This window comes from Suncus etruscus, chromosome 1, assembly GCF_024139225.1.
Source record: "Suncus etruscus isolate mSunEtr1 chromosome 1, mSunEtr1.pri.cur, whole genome shotgun sequence".
In the NCBI taxonomy this organism is placed as follows: domain Eukaryota; kingdom Metazoa; phylum Chordata; class Mammalia; order Eulipotyphla; family Soricidae; genus Suncus; species Suncus etruscus.
The window spans coordinates 149,376,493-149,401,909 of NC_064848.1; the positions used below are offsets into that span (position 1 = coordinate 149,376,493).

Here is a 25,417-nt window from a genome sequence, read left to right on the forward strand (position 1 = left end):
GAGATGATAAGGCACTTTGAATTGCAAATGGCCAACCCAGGGTTCGATTGTAAGCACTGCATATGGTACCCTGAGCAACTTCAAGAGTGAGTCAAGAGGCAGGAGCCCAAAACCAAAAACAAATTAAAAACATCTAGTATGGCTGGCTGAATATTACCAGGAGTGGTCCGCAGGCCCCAAACACTGTTTGGGAGGTCCTCAAATATTAAATCAAAATAGCTTCCAGAATTCAAGGCATCTTGTTTCTGAAATTCCATTTTATCTTCTAGCTGGGATAATAATTTATCATGTTTACCTTATAATGAGCACTTTCTCCTTATTAAATATTCAAAAGGAAACTAAAGGAGGTCTGGAATTTTAGATGTAGATGCACACTACAGTCATTTCTGGAATCTTAAACACTTAGTTCATTCTGAATTTTCCTTCAAAGTTGATAAAAGTTGCTATTAAAATTCACAGACAAAAATATTCAGGATAAATGAGGAGACATACTGAAAAAATCCATCTTTTAAAAATACTTGCATATTGCAAAGATTGCTTCCAGAAAAGTGGTAAGTAAACTCCCATTTCAACCAAAATTCAGAAGCAATTTATTCCAAAATCTAAAAAAAAATGCTATGAGATGACCCTGTCCTGTTTGTTTGTTTGTTTGTTTTCTCTTCTGATTGAACACTCAACAATCAGAACAGATTTGAGCCTGAATGCTCTGAGCTAGTCTTGAACCAGTTCTGCCCAGCAAGTCCAGAAGCTCTACATGGACCTTTCCTCATACTGACATGTTAGAGTTGTAATAACATGGCAGGTAACAGAGGGCAACTCCTCTATACCCAGGTAGGTTACCAGTTACTTTCAAGAAGGCTGTCCGGTGGGGCTGGAGCAATAACAGTGGCAGGGTGTTTGTCTTTCACCCAGCCGGCCAGGGATGAACCCAGGTTCGATCCCATATGGTCCCCAAGCCTGCCAGGAGCAATTTCTGAGTGCAGAGCCAGGAGTGTGGGGTGTTGCCCAAAAATCAAAATCAAAAAAAAAAAAAAAAGGCTGTCCTATTGGGCCAGTTTTAGAATTAGATCAGCTCCCAGGGGAAGAATGTTTTTTACCCCTCCCTGAGAGGAAAATCTGGGAACTGCAAAGGAGAAGCAACACTAAAGAATTAGTTTCTCAACTTGCCCTCTTCAGTCACAGGAAGAGAGGGAAAATAGGTCACCAAAAGAAGTGAGATTCAGACTATGTAAAATGGCTTTTGAGAACAGGCTTCCTGGTGTTCTGTAAGGGGGTGGGGTGGCGCAAAGGAAAGACGTGAGGAAGACACCTTAAACTCCAATGAAGAGATAACTGGGCCCTTTCTCCAGGGTCCTCAGAGTTGTGCTTCGGCCAGGAAGAGAACAATGCATGCCCTACCTTGGGTTTATGCAAAGATAAGAACCCTAGAAGAGTCAGGCACAAACTTCCCTCTGAAATATCATACTCATAGTGTACATTGTGACCTATTATAGACTGTGTAATCAATTCAGTGAACTTGACAAGTTTTGGGGTGTTTTTTTTTTCAATGATATCACATGGGAAAAATAGCAAAGCATGTGCTTCACGGGTTGTGGTGTTTTCAACACCACATTATTCTGTCTCGTGTGTCCTCTAATTATTTCACAGAAATTAAATTCAAATTATTTCACTTGGGGATTATATAAACACTAAAAATTATATAAAACACTAAAAATGTGACAAGTTGTGGTTGCGTTTCCTTCGTGAGCTAACAACTCAGTTTTAGTTGTCTCCTCCAAGAGTCTCACTTGGGGCTATGATTATTTCAATATACGCTACATACTTCAGCACTACACAAAAGAAGAACCTTCACGTGAACACATAGGCATGTTTAGAAAAGGCTCCTTTCAGTTCTAAAATAACTAAAAACTATAGATCTTCCCTTTAGCTTTATGAACACCAAAAGGCTGATTTGCAGTCTGCATTTTTTATTTATTTTTTAATTTTTAATTTTTATTATATTACATTATCTTTAAAATACATATTAAAGTATTATATCAATTTACATATTTTTAAAATTAATATCTTTAAAGGGTCCATCATCATGGTTTTCAGTTTTGTTTTTTGTTTTTTTGTTTTGTGGGGGCTTTTGGATCACACCCAGCAGCGCTCAGGGGTTCCTCCTGGCTCTACACTCAGAAATCGCTTCTGGCAGGCTCGGGGGACCATATGGAATGCCAGGATTCGAACCGCCGTCCTTGTGCATGCAAGGCAAACACCTTACCTCCATGCTATCTCTCCAGCCCAGTTATATATATATATATGTTTTGTTTTGTTTTTTAAGAGAAGGCTCTAACTTGTTCTGGTCCTATTTTTAGTCTCCTTTTCTGATCTCATACTTGCACAATGATAGTTACTGTCCAGGTCTATCTTGGAAAGCAAATATAAAAGTGTAACATAAAGTCCATCTTGTATGTGGTGCTGGAACACTCCAGAGGACACTCCCTCCTCTACCTGGTCCCTCAGGAAGATTAGGGTCTAAGACTGGAGGGCAAATATTAGGTCTCTCTCGCCTCACTCTGGCTCCCTTAGGACAATAGAGAGTGGATCTGATCACAGAGGATGGCTGAACCAGGTCACACTTCAGCCAGTATGGCAAGGCAATTCAGAAAACTTTTGCCCCTGGTAGTCACTGGTGAGTGTTAAGAAAACCAGAGTCCCATTAAAGCAGTGTCACATACGTGCTGACTTTTGATCTTCGGCTTGGATTGAAGCTTCTAGTACTTACTCAAGGAAGCGCCATGTAAAGCGGCACAGTTGGGACAGTGGTATAGGTCGATGTCAACTGCGTGATGTTCTTCTACTCCAACACAGCTGAAACAAAGACAAATAAAGCCACTGTGTAAATAAATACAAAGTCTTTACTTGGAGAGAACAAACTGATTGCAATTTGGCTAAGCAATAGACCATTCTGGCAACAGATCCTGTTGTAGCCTCTCAAAAGATATTCAAGTTGGGGCCTGTGCAATAGCACAGTGGTAGTGTTTGCCTTGCATGCAGTGAACCGACAGACCCAGGTTCAATCCCCAGCATCCCATATGGTACCCCAAGCCTGCCAGGAGTGATTTCTGAGCCCAGGAGTTACCTCTGAGCACTGCCGGGTGTGCCCCCCCGCCCCCCCTAAAAAAGAACTCAAATACTAAAGTAATTTCCTTTTTTTTTTCCTTTGTTTTGGGTCCACTCTTTGCAGTGTTCAGAAATTGTTTCTGACTCTATGCTCACATGCCCAGAAATCATTTCTGGTAGGCTGAGTGAGGATACTGGTGTTGAGACAAGTACAGGCCATAGGTCAGTGCTTATCACCTTCACTATATCTCTGGCCAAATCCTCCATTATCACCAGAATCAGAAAAGGGAGCATTGGAGAAAAGTGATTTTCTCTAAGCTGGGGGTAACAAAGGTGAAAGAAGGCCACGGGGTGGGGCCCTGAGCTAAGAGGTTCTGATCTAGTCAGCAGGGCTGGAACTGATCACATCTCTCTGCTGGTGGCCTTCCCACTCCATCAGTCACACATGTCTGAGACCTGGTTTCCAATGGCCCATACCACCCGGGGCACAGCTGTGGGAACTAGCTAGGGACTGAGGCACATGAGTTGGTCACCTCTGGAAAACAGGAGAAACCTAACAAGAAAGCCCACCACAGCCAACCTACTTCTCGCGTCATTATTAGGGAATGAGTCAGTGGTCACATTCTGTAGAATATAGCTGAGAGGGATGATGGGAAATACAAAAAAGGCCTGACAGTCAGTTCAAAGGCTTTAACATGTTTGAGCAGCTGCTTGGCATATGAGAGGCCTGGGTTCACGGCCCAGAACAGCACTTCAGGAGTGACCCTAGAGCACAGAGCTGAGTAACCAAATGATGAGCATTGTTATGTGTGGGGAAAATAAACCAAAAGCAACACGGATAAAATGAGAAAGTATAACATACATTTAATGAGTCTCAGGAATTGGAGAACAGGTAGTAATATCTTAAGATTAATAGCTATGAAATTCTAGAAACAAGAGATATCAATTCAGACATACAAAACTTCACAAATGACCATGATGAAGAAAAAGAAGTCTCCACATGGTCCATCCTAGTCAGACTGCTAAATTAAGACATGCAGTGCGGCGGGAAGCGAGTGTGCCAGTGTCTGCTTTGCAGCTCACCTGGCAACAGGGCCGGACTGGCTATTGGGAGGACTGGGTATTGTGCGGCAGTTTGGGCACTTGGGCTCAAAAAGGTTAGCCATCACTGCCCTATATGGTCCCCTGAGCCAACCTTAAGTGTTCCTGAGTGCGGAGCCAGAAGTACACCCTGAGCACTGCTGCATGTGGGCCAAAAGCAAACCAAAACAATAACGAAACAGAAAGAAAATGGAAAAACTATAGATTACCTACAGTCTCTGAGTCAAATTGGTCACAATAACCTCTTTTACATTTAAAATGTTCCAGATTGGTAGTACTGCCACCATCACACTAGCATGTGGGTTGTTGTGACCTCAAACTCATGGCCTCACACTTACAGGCAGATGCTTGCTACTGAGCCATAACACACCCCACCCACCTTTCTATTTTATGGTTCTGAAGATTGAACCCAGGAACCGAGAGGTAGCAGGGAGGTAGGGCATTTGCCTTGCATGCAGAAGTATGGTGGTTCGAATCCTGGTATCCTATATGGTCCCCCAAGTCTGCTAGGAGTGATTTCTGAGCGTAGAGCCAGAAGTAACCCGAGCATTGCCGGGTGTGACCCGAAAAAAAAAAAAAAAAAGAGAAAGAGTGAACCCAGAGCCACCCCCCCCCCCCCACACACACACACACAAGATCTGTACTCGATCACTGAGTCACATTCTTGGATACAATGAGGTATAAAAAAAAAAGGTTTCAACCAAATTTAGGGCCTCATACTTAGAAGGCAAAATGTTCTGCCTCCAGTCCCTGACTGATAAAAATTTTAATTTGAGGGCACGGAGAGATAACACAGCAGCGTTTGCCTTGCAAGCAGCCAATCCAGGACCAAAGGTGGTTGGTTCAAATCCCGATGTCCCATATGGTCCCCCGTGCCTGCCAGGAGCTATTTCTGAGCAGACAGCAGGAGTAACCCCTGAGCACAGAGGGTGTGGCCCAAAAAAAATTTTTAATTTGAGGGAGGAGTTGGGCCACACCTGGTAGTACTCAGGGATTTCTCCTGGCTCTGCTACACTCAGAAATCACTCCTAGCAGGCTTGGGAGAGCATATGAGATTCCGGGAATAGAACCCAGGTCAGCCGCATGCAAGGCAATCCAGCCCTGCAGGAATTATTTTTTTAAGCATTTAATAAAGTGTGTATCTGAGACTGTTAGGGCCTGAAATTTTCTTTGCAGAACATTTTTTTTTTTTTTTTGGTTTTTGGGCCACACCCTGTGAGGCTCAGGGGTTACTCCTGGCTCTGCGCTCAGAAGTTGCTCCTGGCTTCTTGGGGGACCATATGGGACGCCGGGGGATCGAACTGCGGTCCGTCCTAGGTTAGCGCAGGCAAGGCAGGCACCTTACCTCCAGCGCCACTGCCCGGCCCCTGCAGAACATTTTTTAATTACTGTCTAAGACAGTTACAAAACTATAAAAATTTTGCTGCCTTTTTATTCAGATTTTCCTATTTATCTGTATTGTTTTGTTTTAGGGCCACACCTGGCTATGCTCAGGGATCACTCCTGGTGGGGCTTGAAAGACCACCTGGGGTTGGGGGGATGAAACTAAGGTAGGCAGCCAACCTACCAATTGTTCTATTTTTCTGACCCTATTTATCTGTATTTCTAGTCTCTCTGCATAAAATTGTTCATTATTGCCTCCTTTATATTGTAAATGTAACCCCAATACCATAACCATGTGCATTCTGCAGTATGCTGCCAATAGAAGTGTGGGAGTGCCACAACTAAGTGTGCGACTCCAGGCAAGGCCTGCAAGCAGACTAGATTTTAGATCACCAGCTCAAAGTCTGTGACCCTAGTGAGAAGCACAGCAAGTGTGTAAACAGTGCAAAAACTACAATGTGGACAGAAGAAGAAAGAAAAATTTAAATCTTAGATTAAAAACAATTTGGTGGCCCAGAGTGATAGCACAGCAGTAGAGCATTTGCCTTGCACATGAATGACCCAAGACAGACCTGGGTTTGATCCCAAGCATCCAATGTGGTCCCCCAAGCCTGCCAGGAGCAATTTCTGAGTGTAGAGCCAGGAATATAACCCTGAGCACCTACCTCCACCAGGTGTGACCCCAAAACAAAAACAAACAAAAAAATCATGATCGTGGATTGGAAATTCAATCATGTAAAAAATACTAACTCTCCTCAAGGGCCATGATTTATAGTTTCAACTTAATTTCAGTCAAAATCATGAAAATGGGTTGACATGCAGATTCTAAAATTAATAAGGAAACATAAAGGGTCAAAACCAAGCAAAAGGAAGTGCAGGATTCAGGGGTTCAACTAGAGAGAAAGCAGGGGCACAGCTCACAAGAGCAGCACCTCTGGGGGGCAGGAGTGAGCAAGGGATGGCTGGGCACTAGCTGGCTGCTGCTCTAAGTGCATGTTTTATAATTACGCATTGGACTGCACACTTCATGTTTCAGACACTTCTCTGTGCTGTTACTCCACAACTGAAATGCCCGTGAGGATCAAATTATAACCTACAACCGTGTAAGGAAGAATTAAGTAAACATAAAGCTTTGAGACACATTAATTTGACAGCTACAGCAAAATATCAAAACCAGTGAAGCACAGCCGACTCAAGATACCCCAAAACAAGACTCTTCTGAGAACCGCAATTCATCTACTATCAGAAAATTCCCTGTAGCTAAGGCAAAAAATAAATAAGTCAAACTCAGTTGTGAAAAATAACATGGCATTACTGCTTCAATAGTCAATCCGTGTAACGAATGAAATTATCACTACTTACTTTTCTTCGAAGAATATGTTTTATGGGGAAGAAGGAATTGGCCACACCTGGCTGTGCTCAGGTTACTCCTGGCTCTGCACTCAGGGGTCATTCCTGGCAGTGCTCGAGGGACCATATAGGATGCCTGCTATGCTAGCACCATAACCCTTTTCTTTTAAGTTTTATAAATTTACCTGTATGCTCTCCTTTTTTAGAGTTTTTTAAATTAAACCACCGTGAGAAACAGAATTAAAAAGTCGTTAATAGTTGGAACCGGTGAGGTGGCGCTAGAGGTAAGGTGTCTGCCTTGCAAGCGCTAGCCAAGGAAGGACCGCGGTTCAATCCCCCGGCGTCCCATATGGTCCCCCCAAGCCAGGGGCAATTTCTGAGCGCTTAGCCAGGAGTAACCCCTGAGCATCAAACGGGTGTGGCCCAAAAAACAAAACAAAACAAAAGTCATTGATAGTTAAGTTTCATTCATACAATGTCCCAACACCCATCCCTTCAGTGCAACTTACTTCTGAGTACAACTGAAATTTATCTGTCTGATTTACTTTACTTCCCAAAAAAAGCAAAAGGGACATGTGCTGTTTAAAAAAAGAAAAAAAAGTTTAACTATAAGACTCTGCAATGCTAATCCAATGACACAAACTTGAGGCAAACACATTCAAGGTATCTCTATGTCAGAAGACACCCAGAATAAGATACCCAGAATGAGTTCTTCTGGAATCTAATAAAGAGGTTAAAAATCACTGATTTGGGGCTGGAGAGATAGCACAGAAGTGTTTGCCTTGCAAGCAGCCGATCCAAGACCTAAAATGATTGGTTCGAATCCCAGTGTCCTAGGTGGTCCCCCGTGCCTGCCAGGAGCGATTTCTGAGCAGATAGCCAGGAATAATCCCTGAGCGCCACCGGGTGTGGCCCAAACCCCTCCCCCCCCCAATCACTGATTTTAAACCTTACAAAGCAGTAGTCAGACAGTGTGGGCCTGGTGGAAGGACAGACAGCATGAAACGGGACAGAAATGAGAGTCCAGAAAGAAGCTCCTACATTTAAGACTTGAACAGTTTTCAGCAAAATTATCCCTGGCACTAAGATAAGCATGCATGTCAACAGCTACACCAGACTACCCCACACATACATCAAACCTCCCTCTCGTGACTCTCACATACCTACATGCGACAAAGCTTCCGAGTGTGGTGTCAGTAAGGCAGGACTCAACACCAGAAACATATACAATAACAGGGGGAAAAAAATGCCTATATATCAGTTGTGGATGGAGCTATAATACAGCAGCTAGGATGCTTGCCTTGCATGCAGCTGTCCAGAATTCAATCCCTGGCATCCTATGTGGCCCCCTGAGCCTGCCAAGAGTGATTCCCAAGTGCAGAGCCAAAAGCAATCTCTGAGCACTACTGGGTGTGCCCCCCCACCCAAATCAACTAGACAGAGAATAGATGAAGAAACAACAAGGCGGTGCTGACAGTCTCCATGAGGTGTGTGAGGTCAGCAGCACACAGTTGTCACAGCTGTGCGTGCCACGTCTCAGCAAGGCAGAGGAGACAGCTGTGCAAGCCTAGAGCTGAGGTGTTTGGGCAGAGACCAGAAAGAAAGAAGTGAACACTGACAAGAAAGTTAAGATAATGAGGGGCTGTGAAATCTGAACTGGACATACAAGGGCCATAGAGGCAGAAGACAGTAATGGGCAGGGGTCTCCATGTGTTCCCACCACTGATGCTGTGGGGGCAGCCCAAGAAGTTAATCTACATGACTCTGCAGAGATCCTGTGTCTAGGACATGATGTTCAGCATCTGAGGTCTCCAAAGCATTTCTAAGATTCTTCTCTTCACTGTAATAAGAGCTAAGTATCACAACAGCAGGTGGCCAACACAGAGCCAAGAACAAGGTCCTCAGTGATGAAGAGATGTCGTTCCATTAGAGTTCCAACTTCTCTGATTTTCTTTTTGTTTGTTTGTTTGTTTGTTTTCTGCCACACATGGTGGTACTCAGGAGCTACTTCTGGTAACTTGGGCTTAGAGGTTGTTCCAACAGCAGTGCTCACAGTACTGTGGAGCCAGGATCAAGCCCGGGCACCCACATTTAAAAGAGACACCGCCAACCCCCAGCTCTCTGAGCCAAAGAGAGACAAGCCTTTGATGTCAATTCTAACCAACTGGCAAAACAGTCGGAGATAATTTAAGTTTACAGAATGTGGTAAATTAATTTTAAAAAATACATTGAATTAGTAAATCAAAGAAAAATAGTCCTTTAGTTGTACAAAATATAATTAAGAACAAAATCAAACCAAACGCAAAGCAAGAACTATTCCATGCGTTTCCAGTTCTCTTTCTAAGGGAAGGGCAACTTCTTCCACTGTCCAACATCCCTCAAAAGAATCCTAGAAGGGCCGGAGAAATAGCATGGAGGAAGAGCGTTTGCCTTGCATGTAGAAGGATGGTGGTTTGAATCCCAATATCCCACATGGTCCCCTGTGCCTGCCAGGAGCAATTTCTGAGCATAGAGACAGGAATAACCCCTGAGCGCTGCCGGGTGTGACCCAAAAAATAAACAAACAAAAAAGAATTCTAGAAACACAAGGGCTTTAGCACTTTATGAAGAGAGAACTTGGTAGAAACACAACAGGCAGAACCCGGAAAGCACATTTCTTAAAAATTTGTAATACTAAGTCTTTAGTCTTTCTCGTCCCATTTCTCCTGTAAACCTTTCCTTCTCATACAAACAGGCCTGCTTCTTCCTAACAACTAAATGCTGGTGTTGGTGAGCCTGCTGAGTGGTGGGTTTTGGTTTGAGAGGGGGCTGACAAGCTGACCTTTGGTGAATATAGTGGAGAGCAGTGTCCCTGTCATTTGGTGAGTGTGACAGTGACAACTATTGTCTTGATCTGCAGTTGCTGCTGAGCTGGCATTTTTGGGTGGCACTTGACAAGCACAGAACTAAATTAATGACTAACCAGGGAGCCCTGGAAGCTGTCCGGCATTCTCTTGTTTGTCCCTAAGATAAGACTCCCGGTTCTGTTCTCTCTGTTTCTGCCCCGAGAGTGGGTGGCCCTGTTCTTTGAGATGGTCCTGGTCTTAGATATATTCTTTTTGCTTCCAGGGCACTCAGCATTCTTCCCCAGCCTGACCTGACCCCATCTCCACATTCCTCCACTAGCTCACCTCCCAGAAAGCCACATCCATTTGCCTGGTGTTCCTGCTTCTCCACTGTGTCTAATGCTGCCCTGCTTTATAGACCGTCTTCAGCTGAGCTCGGGTCTCCCCTGGGTACCAAGTGCCACACACCCCAGATATGAGGATGCCAGGAAACCACTGAGGATAGGAAACTGTGCTGAAAATACAATCAATGGAGAAGGTGCCATGAATGAACCCCAGGCTCCATTCATGTGAAGCATTGACTACACCACCTGCCTAAAACCCAGCTCTGAAAACTTATTGAAAAACCACTAAGTAGTAGTGAAATTAGAAGCAACTTCGAAAAGTCTGGCCAGTTTGAATTACCTGATAAATTGGAAATAAAGTACCGGGACAAATAACAGGGGAAGTGTTCGCCTTGCAGGCGCTCAACCCAGATTCAATTTCAATTCCCAGCACTTTATAGTCACCTGAGCACAGAGCCAGGATTATCTCCTGAGCTCTATGGGTGTCATCCAAATGTCCATGTGTCCAAAAATGAACTGAGTATGAGAGCTAAATAGTAATGAGAAAAAAATAATCTTTCTGATCAACCTATACATGAGCAGTGTTTTACCTTTCCGTAGCTGGGAAAGGCAGCTGTGAGAATTAAGTTGACTTCAGTAAAGTTGTCAAACGTTCATTTCTTCACCTATAGCTCCAAACACTTTGATTTCTCCTCAATCAGAGAATAGAATCTGCACCTTCTGGGCAACCCCAAGGTGGATAGCAATAAAGGAAAACTTCATTGGGAAGCGGGGTACTCCAGAGCAGAGGGTAACACTCAGTCTGTCTGAGTGTTCTGTCTTGTCATCTCTTAAGATCACCATCATTTATTAACGACAGATGCTCCTTCAAAGAAGTATAAAGACATTAAGTTAAAAATATGTGAAATGCGGGGCCGGGCGGTGGCGCTAGAGGTAAGGTGCCTGCCTTGCCTGCGCTAGCCTAGGACGGACCGAGGTTCGATCCCCCGGCGTCCCATATGGTCCCCCAAGCCAGGAGCGCATAGCCAGGAGTAACCCCTGAGCGTCACCGGGTGTGGCCCCCCCAAAAAAAAATGTGAAATGCTTGAAATAGCACTTCAGAGCATCACTTCGCTAGTGCAAAACCCTTATGATCGTCAGCACTGGTCCAAGGGACTGACAGTGCAGTAAAGTACTAGGATGTCAAAGGGTATTTTCACTTTCATATGACATTTCATGAAAAATTTTAATCCAGAGATATACTGTTACCAGTCAACAATGGGGAATTTTTTTTTGGTTTTTGGTTTTTGGGTCACACCCAGCAATGCTTAGGGGTTACTCCTAGCTCTACACTCAGCAATTGCTCCTGGCAGTCCCGGGAGATCATATGGGATGCCGGGAATAGAACCTGGTCTGTCCCTGGTGTTTTGCAAAGCAAACACCCTACTGCTGTGCTATTGCTCTGGCCAAACAATGAAAATTTTTTCTATTTCCGTAAGAAATATTTTAGGGCAAAGCAGATGGTGACATCACAGAATCTGTGCTTCAGAAAATCTTAACTTCTACAGTGGGCAAAGTGCTTGCCCAGCACATGGTTTGATCCCCAGCATCTCCTGGGATCCCCTGAGCACCGCCAAAAGTGATCCCTGAGCACAGAGCCTAGACTCCCTGAGCACTGCAGAGTATAGCCCCAAAACAAAGAGCAGCAAAAAGAAAATCCTGACTTCTGTGATGTTCTTGGTGACCAAAAACTCTTCACAAAATTAAGTGTTTTTTCTATGCAAACTGAATGTAACTTATTTCAATTTTTTTGTGGAGTTTACTTCTGACACATTATTCATTGCCATGCTACGTGCTTGACTATTTTTGACAGAGGTCTGAATGAAGTGCATACTCTAAACCAAATTCCTTAAGTCCATAATGATCTCCAAAAATCAGACACTCGTTCGTACCTCCAACAGCTGGCTCATGCATCCAACTGTCACAGGCCTTCCAGAATTACTGCCAACCAGCTGCCTAAGTGCATCTACATTCCTCAGGGTAAGAAAGGAAGAGAATATCAAAAAGAACCAAAGAAAGAATATGAAAGGGAAATATGGCTGAAGGTTGATGACCCACTGGGTCCTTTATGCAAAAGAAAATCATCCACAGAAATGAAAGGCAAGGTACCAAGAGGGACAGAATATTTTACTAATCATTTTTTCTAATAAAGGGGCTCATATTCAAAATTAATGTCAACACACAATTTAAAAATGGGCCTAAAACCTGAAAAGACATTTAAAAAAAAGACACAAAGCAAATAGGACAGTCACTACAGAACACAGTTCAGAGACAGATGTCTCCAAAAGTTATAAACAGAGAAGCCCCATCAAACCAAAATTCCACTTATGAACACTTATCCAAAGCCAAACAAAAATACTAATTCAAAATGATGCATGCATCACTAAATCTACTACATAAAACAAGCAAGATAAGAGACCACCTCAGTGCATTAGGGGTGACCAGACAGAGAATGTGCATAGAATATAGACTATGTATATGTACACACACACAGACACACAGACACACACACACACACACACACACACACACACACACACAGTCTATATGCATGTCAGGAAGCACCTTTTTTGTTTGTTTGTTTTTGGGTCACACCTGGCAGCGCTCAGAGGTCACTCCTGGTTCTATGCTCAGAAATTGCTCCTGGCTCGCTCAGGGGACCATATCAGATGCCGGGATTCGAACCACTGACCTTCTGCATGCAAAGCCTTACCTCCATGCTATCTCTCTGGCCCCTGGAGCACCTTTATTTCTCGCCTGTATCTCAGATTTTCAGACTTCACTTCTTGAATTGAACAGTAGCCCAAATATATATGGATTATTATTATTATTTTATATATATGTGGATTGTTAGTCAATCAAAGAAGTGAAGTCATAAAGGTGCTTCCTTACATGCAGCCAAAACTAGTTCAATCCCTGGCACCACATACAGTTTCCTCAGTACCACTAGTAGTTACCCCCAAGCACAGGGTCAAGAGTAGTCCATGAGTACTGCCAAGTATGACCCCAAGCTCACCCCCCCCTTTTTTTTTTTTTTGCCATTTATGACAACATGGATAGATCTAAAGAAAATTATACTAACTGGGAAAAGCCAGACAGAAAGATAAATTTCATAGGATTTCATGGACATGTGGGATCTAAAACAAAATACAAATAACATACTTCTAGTTATATAAGTCATGAGGATTGAATGTGCCTGGGTGACCTACCACATGCCATCATATTTCAAAGTGTTGAGGAGAGCAGACCTTGTTGTTGTTGCTATTTGAGTCACAGTCAAAAGTAAGTAGTCTGAGATTACTTCCATGTGGTGTTCAGAGGACCATGTGGTAGAAGAGCTTGAACGTAGGGTTCCCACATGTAAAGTATGTAATTGTGCCCTAAGAACCTTTGAGCCATATTCCTAGTCAGCAAAAGAAATTTGAAAGTTCTGATGACAAGGAAAATATTTATAACTAAACCTGGTGCTGGATGTTAACTAGATTTATTGGGACCATTTTGCAACATACAATATGCCTGACCTGGGCCAGAAGGAAGTACAGGGGGAGGGGCAGAGTGATAGCACAGTGGTAGGGCATTTGCCCTGCATGCTGCTGACCTGAGATGAACCAGGTTCAATCCCGGCATCCCATTTGGCCCACCGAGCCTGCCAGGAGCAATTTCTGAGCACAGAGCCAGGAGTAACCCGAGTGCCGCTGGGTGTGGTCCAAAAACCAAAAAAGAAAGAAAAAAGAAAGTACTGTGAGTAGGGTGTTAGCCTTGCACGAGGAGTACCTGAGTCTGATCTTGGCTTCCCAAAGGGAAGCGATCCCCATGCTGCCAGATCACAAAGCTGCTGTAATTGTAGAGCACAGAGCCAGGATTAATCCCTGAGCACTGCAAGGTAGGGACCCAAAAACAAACAAACAAATACATCTAACTATTATGCCATACACAAACACCTGAAACAGCTATGTTGCATGTCCGCTGCACCTCACTCACATCTGCTCCAAGGTGTACATGTGGAATACGTCCACTGTTACATACTGGAACATAACTTTATTTGAGTGATTGCAGAAAACATGCTTGCTCTGCTTGTTACTGTCTGACACTTAGGTCTGCAGAAGCTGCCAAGCGAGTGGCAAGTGGAAGAAAGATAGCTTTACAAATATGCACAGAGAAGCTGTTCTCATGAAGGCACTCATTTCTCACAGAATATTCTAAAGAAAGAAAAAGTATTTTAGGGACCTGAGATTAAGGTACTTGCCTTACATGTGGTTGACCCCAGTTCACTCCTCAGCACTGTGCTTTGGCTTGGGGGTCATTTCCAGTAGTGCTCAGGGTTTACTCTTGGTTCTGCATTCAGGAATCACTCCTGGTAGTTTCTGGTGACCACAAGGGATACTGGGGAACGAACCAGCTATGTCCCTAGCTATGTTATCACTCTGACCCCAAAAAAGCCTTTTAGAACTGTCAGGTATATCCCCAAACCACCACCATCACCACTCTCAAAAACAAACAAAAAAAATAGGAAAAAATTATTTTTAATTTCTAAAATATCCAAAAAGCTCAGTATTTGCTTTTCACTATTCCATAGTCAAACCACTAGCTTAGTGGTTCCCAAAGTGGTTCCTAAAGTGCTCTTAGAAGGTCTTAGAATAATGAGTTGGTGGGAGGGGGCAGCAATAGCCTTCAATAGAGGTAGGGTGCTACTTTTCATTAGTTCACTAAGAAGCTGGTTCCTGAGCAGGGTTGCAAGTCTACAACCCTCTTAACCCCTACAAAGACAGGCAGAAAGGCCCTACAAGTTTGGGAACTTCTTTTATATATAGTCTTTCTTTTAAATATATGGCCTTCTAAAGGTGATGCTCTTTTACTGCTATTTACAGCCTGTTACAGCCTCTCTGCTTACACACAGGTTGTGCTCTACAGAGACTAAGGAAGCTCTAATGCAAAGTGCCCAGTGGAGCTGGTATTTCATGAGGAGAGATATAGCTCTATTCCTAACCTGTCAAACAGCAAATAAGGGCCATCCAAAATGACCAAGAAATGAACATTTAAGAATCCCATAATGCATCCTGGGGCAGAAAACACCAACAAGACCTTTATGAAGATTTGTTTGGGAATTTTAACAAGGTCGCAAAGAAGAATTTTAAAGTGTGTATGGAAGCACATAAATTACTGTCTCTGCATTTTTGACTGGTAAATTCTACCTAATAAGTGTAACAAGAAAAATACACATGCAAAAACTATATTTGAAAGTAATATAAATCTATTATCTATCTGAAATGTTTCCTGAGTCCAGTTCTTGTAACAAAAAGCAAAACCTTTTATTTGTTTGTTTGGTTTTTGGGTCACACCCAGCGCTCAGGGGTTACTCCTGGCTCTATGCTCAGAAATCGCCGCTGGCAGGCACAGGGACCATATGGGATGCCGGGATTCGAACCACCGTCCTTCTGTATGAAAGCCTTACTTCCATGCTATCTCTCTGGCCCCAGGAGCGATTTTTGAGCGTAGAGCCAAGAGTATCCCCTGAGTGCTGCCGAGTGTGACCCAAAAAAACAAAAAAATAATATATATGCCCCCCCAAAAAAGAATGTGTGTATATACATATGTATATACATATATATCTTTGGTTTTTGGGTCACACCCGGCAGCACTCGGGGTACTCCTGACTCTACGCTCAGAAATCGCTCCTGGCTTGGGAAACCATATGGACGCCAGGGGATCAAACTGAAGCCCGTCCTAGGTTAGTGTGTGCAAGGCAAGCGCCCTACTGCTTGCGCCACCGCTCCAGCCCAAGAAAATATACATTCTTAAGTCCTGTCTTAGATCTACAGGGAAAAGATGCTAGGTGAGACCTAGTAATCTTTATTTTTAACAAGATCCCCAGGTGATTATTTTGCTGGTAGCTAGAGAGGGAAAAAATGGCATTTGTGGAACTAGTGATCTAAAACACCTATAGAGAAACTTAATCTTTCCTTACTCACCATGACTTTCCATAAAAAGTACACTGAGAGGCCGGAGAGAGAGCACAGCAGTGAGGCATTTGCCTTGCATGCGGAAAGTCGCTGATTCGAATCCCCGCATCCCATATGGTCCCCCTAGCCTGCCGGGGGCGATTTCTGAGCAGAGCCAGGAATAACCCCTGAGCATTGCCGGGTATGACCCAAAAAACAACAAAAAAAAAAAGTACACTGAGAGCTATAGATGGTCAACAGACATTTATCATCTATCATCATATACTTACTGATAAACAATGCAAATCAATGGGACAGTTATTATCCAAAAGACAAGAAACAAATGTGAAAAAGGATCATCACACAGTGTTGGTAGGAAGGCAAAGTGATGTAGCTTCTTGTAAAATAGCACCAAAAGTTCCCGAAAATTAAGACCAGGGCCAAAGAGATAGTACAGAGGTTAAGGTTTTTTCTTTACCTTGCACATGGCTGACCCAGGGTCAATCCCCCAAACCACCTGTGATCCTCCCCAGAGCACTGCCAGGTGTGAGCCAAGACAACAGAACCAGATTTAAGCCTCAAGCATAGCCAGGTATGGCCCAAAAAGACAAGAAATACTATACAATCCCCTACCACAAGCAATATGAAAACACTAATCTGAGGGCCAGAGCAGTGGCACGAGCCATAAGGTATCTGCCTTGTGTTCTCAGGCCTAGGATGGACTGCAGTTCGATCCCCCGGCATCCCATATGGTCCCTCAAGCCAGGAGCGATTTCTGAGCGCATAGCTGGAAGTAACTCTTGAGCATCACCAAGTGTGGCCGAAAAAACAAGAAAAAAGAAAAGAAAAGAAAACACTAATCTGAAAAGATACATGCACACCTATCTAAATTCACTGCAGCAATTGGGGGGGGGGGTCCCCACTCCCTGCAGTGTCCAGTGCTTACTCCTGGCTATGCACTCAGGGATCAATCCTGGTGGCCTCGGGGAACCAACTATACAGGATGCTGGGGATGGTACCCAGGCCAGCTGCTTGCAAGCCAAATGCCCTACCCGCTATACTACCACACCAGCCCTGCAATATTATTTTTAAGCCAAGATACAGAGCAACTTATGTGTCCACCAGGGGACAAATGAAAAAGATGTCATGTAACTGGATGGTGCTGTGCCACTTACAAGGACCTGCTTCACGAACAACACTGGCAGTGATTCCAGTGTGGTTTCAATGCAGCAAAAGTTGAGTGTCTATGACACACACCTACCTAGCAGGGGCCACCTATGACCCTCAATAGCAGTGGAGCGAGGACACAGATATGGCTCAATGCTACTACAATGAAACCTTTCTCACAGACCCTCAGCTGCCTAAGCCACATAAAAGGAAATCTGCCATTTTTCAACAAGAATGATCTAACTTAAAAAAAAAAAAAAAAAAAGAATGATCTAACTTAATGGGATTATACCAACTTCAATATGGTGGCGAGGAACAGATGTCTATCATTCAAGTGAGAGATAAACAAACAACAACAACCACACAAAACTGAATCTGAGAGCAAAAAGTTGATTGCCAGAGTGGGAGAGACAGAATGTATGAAGAGGAAGGGCAGCCCAGGTTGAGAGGGGAAAGTGGGGACACTCACACCACAGCCTCAAGCACCCCAAGGCAGAAGAGCAGCCCAGGATGAAGGATAGTGAAGTGGTCCTGGTAGTGTCTAGCACCACAGAGTTGAGCACTTCCATAACCTCTGGTCCTAGCACTAACTACCAGGTCCAGTGGATCAACAATTGCTGGAGTAGCCAAGGGATCCCCCAAACGCAAGAACTGTTTGAGGATGGGCAGGTAAGGCAAATAAAATCAAGTGAGGGAGAGGATAAAACTTTGCTTCTCTAATTAGACATCAAGTTCCTTGAAGACATGAGTATATTTAATAATTCAAAACATCTTACTGCTCACAGATCTACCTAAAGCTTCTTACATGGTAGCTGCTAACAAAATACTTTCCACACAAGAGCGGAAATTCCAGGCACACTGAGGAGGATTAATTAGCTTAAACTACTATCCCAGAGCCTGTTTGGAACCTAATTTGCGAACATAAAGGGGAAGAGGTGGGTGTGGTAGGGAGAAAGACATCTAAGGACATCAACTCTGTTCGAAGCAGAAATACCCACATCAGAACATAAGATGGCCAGAGGTGGGCCTGGGACTGGCCCAAGAGAGTTACTCCCAGCAGTGCCCCAAGTCCCAGGCTATATCCCCATGGCTCTGCTGGTTAGGATCCCCAGTACTGCTGCTGACAGTATGCAGGAACACCCCTGCAGTGCAACGAAGCATACAGGAAGTAATGCTCATCAAGGGCCCCTGTTGAGCACTGCAGCTGGGATGTGTAGCCCCCCAACATCACACCAACAGCTGTGACAGCCCAGCAAAGGGAAAGAAAGGAGAAGCAGCATCCAGGATACTACCCGGAAGAGGTCAAAGCAAGCACCAGACCATCCCAATTCAAAACAGACAAATGAGGGGCCAGAGCGATAGCACAGCATTTGCCTTGCACACAGCCAACCCAGGACGAACAGTGGTTTGAATCCCAGCATCCCATATGGTCCCCTAAGCCTGACAGGAGCGATTTCTGAGCGCAGAGCCAGGAGTAACCGCTGAACGCCATTGGGTATGGCCCAAAAACCAAAACCAAAAAAAAATAAATAAATAAAACCGAACAAATGAAAGCTAAACACCAACTTTTTAATGTGTGAGAGACAAGGTGTGGCCATGGTGACAAGAAATACCACAGACTGGAACATATGACTGTCAGATCACACATCACACAGCTGGGCAGCCCTGGCTGTCAGCATGTTAAAAAAAAAAAAAAAAAAAAAAAAGGCCAAACTCTCATGTTCCGTCAAAACACACAGAGAAGTGAAAACAGCACAATTCGGCCTGGTTTAAGGGAACTTAGCCACAGCCTCCCTGTTCTGGCCTCTGGCTTCAGAAAGAGTCCCTTGAATGGTGGCTGCATCATTCACTGTTCACACGATTAGCCCTTTATTATTCCCTTTCTACAAGATTTCACTTCCGGAATCAATTCTGTTCCGCCACTGCACTTTCATCTCGGTAGGCCACTTCTGTCTTTCGACTGCCTGGTTTCATAACTGTTGTGAGGGTGTGGCCTGGGTGATAGGAGGTAACATGACCACCCACTTTCCTGTTTACATGGGAACAAGACACACCTGTTATTTGCCACCATATGTCTGATATGTACACCCAAGAGCTAGCAGCAAGCTCAGAGAGCATGGTAAGGGAGATCAGAACTGTACTTGTGGTGGACTCGTGTTATTTCTGGGGTGACACTGTGCTATGTAATATGAAATGTGGGTCTGATCTTGGTCCTGAATCCTACAGTCCTTGTGGCTCTCAGAGGGGGTGAGAAGCAGATCTTTGTGGTTCCAAACAAGACCATTCAACCAAATCTGAGGCTATGTGCTTTAAGTCTGTGGAGCATGGTGGTTTTTTAATAGAATACACACCTATTTCACCTGGTCCATCCTCTGTACCCTTCACACTATTCTCATAAACTGGTACCACCAGTGCTTGTTGGTTCTGTGAGCCAACCAATTTCCAAACTCCAAATGATGTAACATGGGAACTCCCAATCTGTATCCAAGTCGAAGAAAAGTAAATGGATCACACTACGTGCAACTAATTAATGTAAGAAGTGACAGTAAGAAATTAATTTCACTGGACGGGGTGTGGTCTTGCTAACATTCTAGGATACCCAAGGGGTTCTGCAAAAAAACTGGAGAATCCCTGGGTGTAGGATATCCACACAAATAGTGTCAGAGAGTGGCACCGAACAGTGACTGAAATCTAGGCATGCCAGAACCCACCAGCATTATTGACAGCAAATTCTCTCAAGGAGCATTTTTTAAACTGTCACGCAGTAAGAGAAAGTACAGTGGGTATAGTATTTGCCTTGTACCTGGTGTGCTGGAATTTGATCCCTGGCATCCCATGTGGCCTCCCAAGCCTTCGGGGAGTGAACCCTGAGCTCAGAGGCAGGAGGAAGCCCTGAGCATCAGCAGGGTATGCCCGTCCCTTCCCCCAACAAGAAAAAAGCAGGAAGGGGTTAATTACTATAACAAAACAAACTGACTTAATTTCATAGAGGGCAGCTCAGAGATTCTGAAAGTTGTCATGTACTTTCTATCTCCGAGATGAGGTCAAACCTAAGTGACACTAAAATCAATGTCTAGCCCCATTTTTCTTCACAAAAAATCTTAGTCGGGCTAGTCTGCCTTAGGAATCCATATTAGAAGTTTATTTTCTGACTCACCAACTGGGAAGTCTATTATAAATGCAATGTTTTCCTGATTATGTTATAATTTGAATTGGCTTGAATTGACAAAATAGGAGAGAAGTTACAATGGGGATGGTGAGGAAAAGTACCAGGAAATCAAATGCATTGTAAAACCCTGCCCTTAATAACCAAGAGGAGCAAAGGTGTGAAAGCATTACCAGATATGTACTACACATATCTGAATGCACTGAGCAAAAGTCAACTGCTGAATAACATGCTGAAACTTAACTCAGGGTCCAACAGACAACTCCATGGCCAGGCACTTGTCTTGCGTGCACAGCCCTGCACTCGATTCCCAGCACAGCAGAAAATAATTTAAAACAAACTTATTCCACGGTCAGCCTCCAAAGATTGATCAAAGATAGTTGCCTCTGATTTGATTTCCCTTATCACAATACAATGAACTGATATGCACGGGATAGTTTCTCAGTGGTCAATCCTGAAAACACAGTGTCTCCTTACTATATGTGATAAACTGTGACAATTTGGTCAAAAATGCACAATTCAATGTTTCTCTCCACCTGCCATCTGAGTCTTCCAGGAAGGTGTCACCACCTAAATCTAGAGCTACCTTCCCTGCCTACTGAATTTTCCTTTGCAATGATGAAGCTCCGGTTGAGATCTAGCAAAAAAAATGCACTCACTTCCACAGGTCTAGCCTCTTCTGCCAGATGTAGTGAAATGCTGCATGCCAACCCCTTTTCTGTGGTTTGACCTTGCTCCTGGCCAGCCCATCCCATTGTCACTGATGAGGGCATTAAAATGACAGAGAGGGTAAGTTCTGCTGCAAGATTTTCCATCAAAATCAGTTAAGTTTTTTTTCTCTAGTTTGGAAAACAATTTGGAAGCAAGCAAGGAGTGCTGGTCCAAGTGGGTACAGAAGAACAGAAAAAGGAAAATCATAGCACCAAAGAGCCGAAATTCAGTAAATGCCCGATGATCTGAGGCAACACAGGGCACTAAGAGCACAACACAGGTCAACTGGCCACGCAGACAATGGCACAGTCCCTGACACTACATCAATGGTCGGCAACCTTTTTTTTCAACTGAGCCAAATCTTGCCAAAACCACGACTGTAATTTATTTTGAGAGCCACACAGGGCGCGCACTGACAGAGGCTAGGAGCAGAGTCCTGACTCCTGGAGCTGCCACCCGGCACACAGAAGAGCCAAATTAAAAGTGTAAAGAGCCACATGTGGCTCGAGAGCTGCAGGTTGCCGACCACTGCACTAGATCATCAAAATAGTGGGACAATCCACTAAGAAAGGCATCATGTGGGGACAGAGATATAGGACAGTAGGTAGGCCACCTGCCTTGCATATTTCCAGCACCTCATAGAGTCCTCTTCCCCTCCCACCTCCTTCTCCCCAGCCAAGACTGTCAGGAATGATCCCTGAGCATCACTAGCATGACCCAACTTCCTCAAAAGCATAATATGTTCGTTAAATTCCTTCTAAAAGTAACTTCTATGCAAACAACTTGTACTTTCTTAGCAACTTTTCTCAACTTGCTCTACAATCCACAAGTAAAACCTTGAGTTATTGGAAATTCTACTTACGTGGAACTTGTCATTCCCCAAAGATGGCTAAGTGGTTGCTAGATTCTTATATGCTGCTCAATCCGTCAGATGTTAACACTTCCTTGGAATCATTTCTATGCTAAAGGTTACTTACCACAGTGGAAAGTTTCTAGTATTTTGAAAAATAAAGAATTCAAAGGGAAGAAAGGAAGAGATAACACAGCAACAAATAGCCCCAAACTGAAACCACATGACATAAATTTCAAGACATCTGGGGCCGGAGCAATGGTACAGAGAAGAGGACACAGCAGCTCTTCACAAGGAACCCTAACATTGCCATATCCATGTTCTCAGTGGCAGCAGGAAGAGGGAAGACAGGCAGATACTCCAATCATCAGGCTAGCAGGGCACAGGTGACACTGTAAGGGATACTAGTCAAGAGCATCCTGGACAATTTCAGGCAGATCAGGCTGAGATGTCACAGGATTCAAACTACAGAGGGTGGAAGGGGCCCCCTCGACACATATTTTGAAACTGCAAAAGGCTGAATGTGGGATTTGCAATGTGGGAGATCAAGGTGTGACACCACCACACGGTCCCCTGAGCACTGAGCCAGACATAGTCCTCAAGCACTACAAAAAAAAAAAAAAGGAAAAGAAAAGAAAAGAAAAAACTCCCCTCAAAAAAAAAAAAAGTTTCAGAAGACACCCGACAGGTGCAGCATACAATGGGGTGCAGAGAAATGGTAAAGCAGCTGGGAGAAGGGGAGGCCAAGGAGGAATTTTAACTTTCGGCAAAGGTTACGCTTCTTTGCTCAATGATGAGAATAAATGACCGAGCCAGAGCAGCTGCTGAAGTCAAGTCCCTAACTAGTGAAAGGGAACAATACCCTGTGATGGAGCCGTTTTCCTTGTCTTCCTATAATTACATTTCCAGAAATCTCCCAATCCTGAAAACAGGTCTCTCCAGATGGACAAAAATGCCGGAAACCAAGGCGCCTGTGTCAATGGTCAATAAAAGATGGTAGCAGGGGCTGGAGCAATAGGGAGGCAGGGCATTTATTTGCCTTGCACACTGCCCACCCCAGACAGATCTGATTTCGGTTTCTGGCATTCTACATGGTCCCCTGAGCCTGCCAGGAACTTCTTTTTTTTTTTTTTTTTTTTTTTTTGGTTTTTGGTTTTTGGTTTTTGGGTCACACCCGGCAGCGCTCAGGGTTACTCCTGGCTCTACACTCAGATACTGCCCCTGGCAGGCTCAGGGGACCATATGGAATGCTGGGATTCGAATCACCGTCCTTTTGCATGAAAGGCAAAAGCCTTACCTCTATGCTATCTCTCCGGTCCCCAGGAGCAACTTCTGAGTGCAGAGCTTGGAGTAATGCTTGAGTGCCTCCGGGTGTGGCCCAAAAACCAAAACCAAACAAACAAGAAGATGGCAGTAGTGACACCTCAAAAGCAGCATTATTTCAAGAACCTGGGTCATGTGGATAAAAACAGGTGGATTCTCAGAAAGACCTCTCTGCTTGGCCCGGGAGACCTGATAAGGAAACAGCCTGGTGGCAGGCAGCAGGGCACCCCGAGGCAAAGGCAGAGTAATCTGCTGGGATGGCAGCAATGAGATTCAAGAGATCCTGAGACCCAAAGGACCCAAGACTGAGGGGACCCACAGCCTGCAGGTACCCACATGGCCACATGGGGCCCGTGAATGGAGGATGTAGCAGGGACCTAGGGCCCACCCATTAGCATTGACACCTGGGACCCATAAGCGGATGGGTGTGGACGTAAAAGACCAGGGCAGCAGCGTACGCTGACCAGAGATGCTGCTGGGCCTCCACCACGACCAACCCTTTCCTTCAGTGGAGAAACCCGTATCCTTTCTTTGTGTCCATTCACACCTTTCCTCTAACCACATCACTCCCTGGACACCTTCCATGGACATGCCTCCCGGGGAAAAACAATCTCAATTAATAGTCCCACCTTGCAAGCTGGCATGCGGGAAAGGTCCACAATTAAGATATGCAGCGCATGATGCATAGTTTTTAGATACTAAAATCTTGTTATTAAGGTTTAATTGATGTGCTAGCACTTTTGAGGAAATTCTTTGTTTTTGTGCGGCAGTTTGGGCACAAGGGGTCAAAAAGGTTAGCCATCACTGTACTAGAGCTAACAAGCATTGCACACTGTGACTGAAGATAACCCTTGGTCAAGAACAAAATTATATGGTATTTCAAAATGATTTATAGAGGCCAGAGATACAGCATAGAGGAGGGCATTTGCCTTGCATGCAGCCAACCCAGGACAGACAGTAGTTCGAATCCTGGCATCCCTATGGTCCCCGAGCCTGCCAGTAGCGATTTCTGAGTGCAGAACCCTAAGCACCGCTAGGTGTGACCCAAAAACAAATTAAAAAAAAAAAAAAGCTTTATAGAAAAGCATTTTGCTTTAAAAGATGCTTTATAGAAAAATACTAAATTTGGGCCAGAGAGATAGTACAGTGGTAGGACATTTAACTTGCATGCAGCTAACCCCAGATGGACCTGGGTTCGATTCCCGGCATCCCATATGGCTCCCAGAGCCCTCCAGAAGTAATTTCTGAATGCAGAGCCAGGAGTAACTCCAGAGCACCACCAAAAACCAAAAATAAATAAATAAAATAAATAAATGAATAAAATATAAAATAAAATGGTAAAATATTCACAATGTTCAGCAAGTTTGAAGAACCTCCACAGTCAGAGGCACGAAGGGCCCTGGGACAGTGTCAGTGGTTGCAAGCACTAGTGGAGGGCCAGGCAAGCCCACACTGAGATCTAAGGCACTCCACAGGATTCTCCAGAGGACCCCAGGAGCCCCTCAGAGCTGGGACAGGGCAGTGCACTGCACAGTGGGAGGACAACCAGAGACTCTAGGGGATCACGCCTGAAAAATCGGGGTGCAGGGTAAGAGCAGTGAGGTCCTCTTTCAGCTATGACAAAGGTAGTGCCTCAAGTCTGTGAAATAAATTTGAATTCTCAAAACAGTATGTGGTGTCCTCCTTAAAAAAGTTATGGTTGGGCGGAGAGATAGCATGGAGGTAGGGCGTTTGCCTTGCATGCAGAAGGACGGTGGTTCGAATCTCGGCATCCCATATGGTCCCCCAGGCCTGCCAGGAGCGATTTCTGAGCGTAGAGCCAGGAGTAACTCCTGAGCGCTGCCAGTGTGACCCAAAAACAAACAAACAAACAAACAAAAAAAAAAGTGCTGGTTGGTGGCTCCAGAATGATAGTACGGCAGGTAGGAAGTTTGCCTTGCACACAGCCAACCTAGGTTCAATCCCACCAACCCATATGGCCCCACAGAGCCTGCCAGGAGTGATTTCTGAGTGCAGAGCCAGGAGTAACCCCAGAGCACAGCAGGATGTTGCCCCAAAACAAACAAACAAACAAAAACATATAAAAAGGGGATGGCTTTTTTTTGGCTGGAGCA

General features: G+C 44.4%; 1 protein-coding gene across 1 annotated transcript in view; it reads right to left on the bottom strand.

Annotated features, from left to right (window-relative positions):
- The window catches only part of KDM7A (lysine demethylase 7A), an 87,023-nt gene that overhangs the window by 45,801 nt on the left and 15,805 nt on the right, over nucleotides 1-25,417 (bottom strand). The window contains exon 2 of the mRNA XM_049774307.1: nucleotides 2,768-2,853. Coding sequence (XP_049630264.1) covers nucleotides 2,768-2,853 — 86 coding nt within the window. The remainder of the gene's footprint in view (nucleotides 1-2,767; nucleotides 2,854-25,417) is intronic.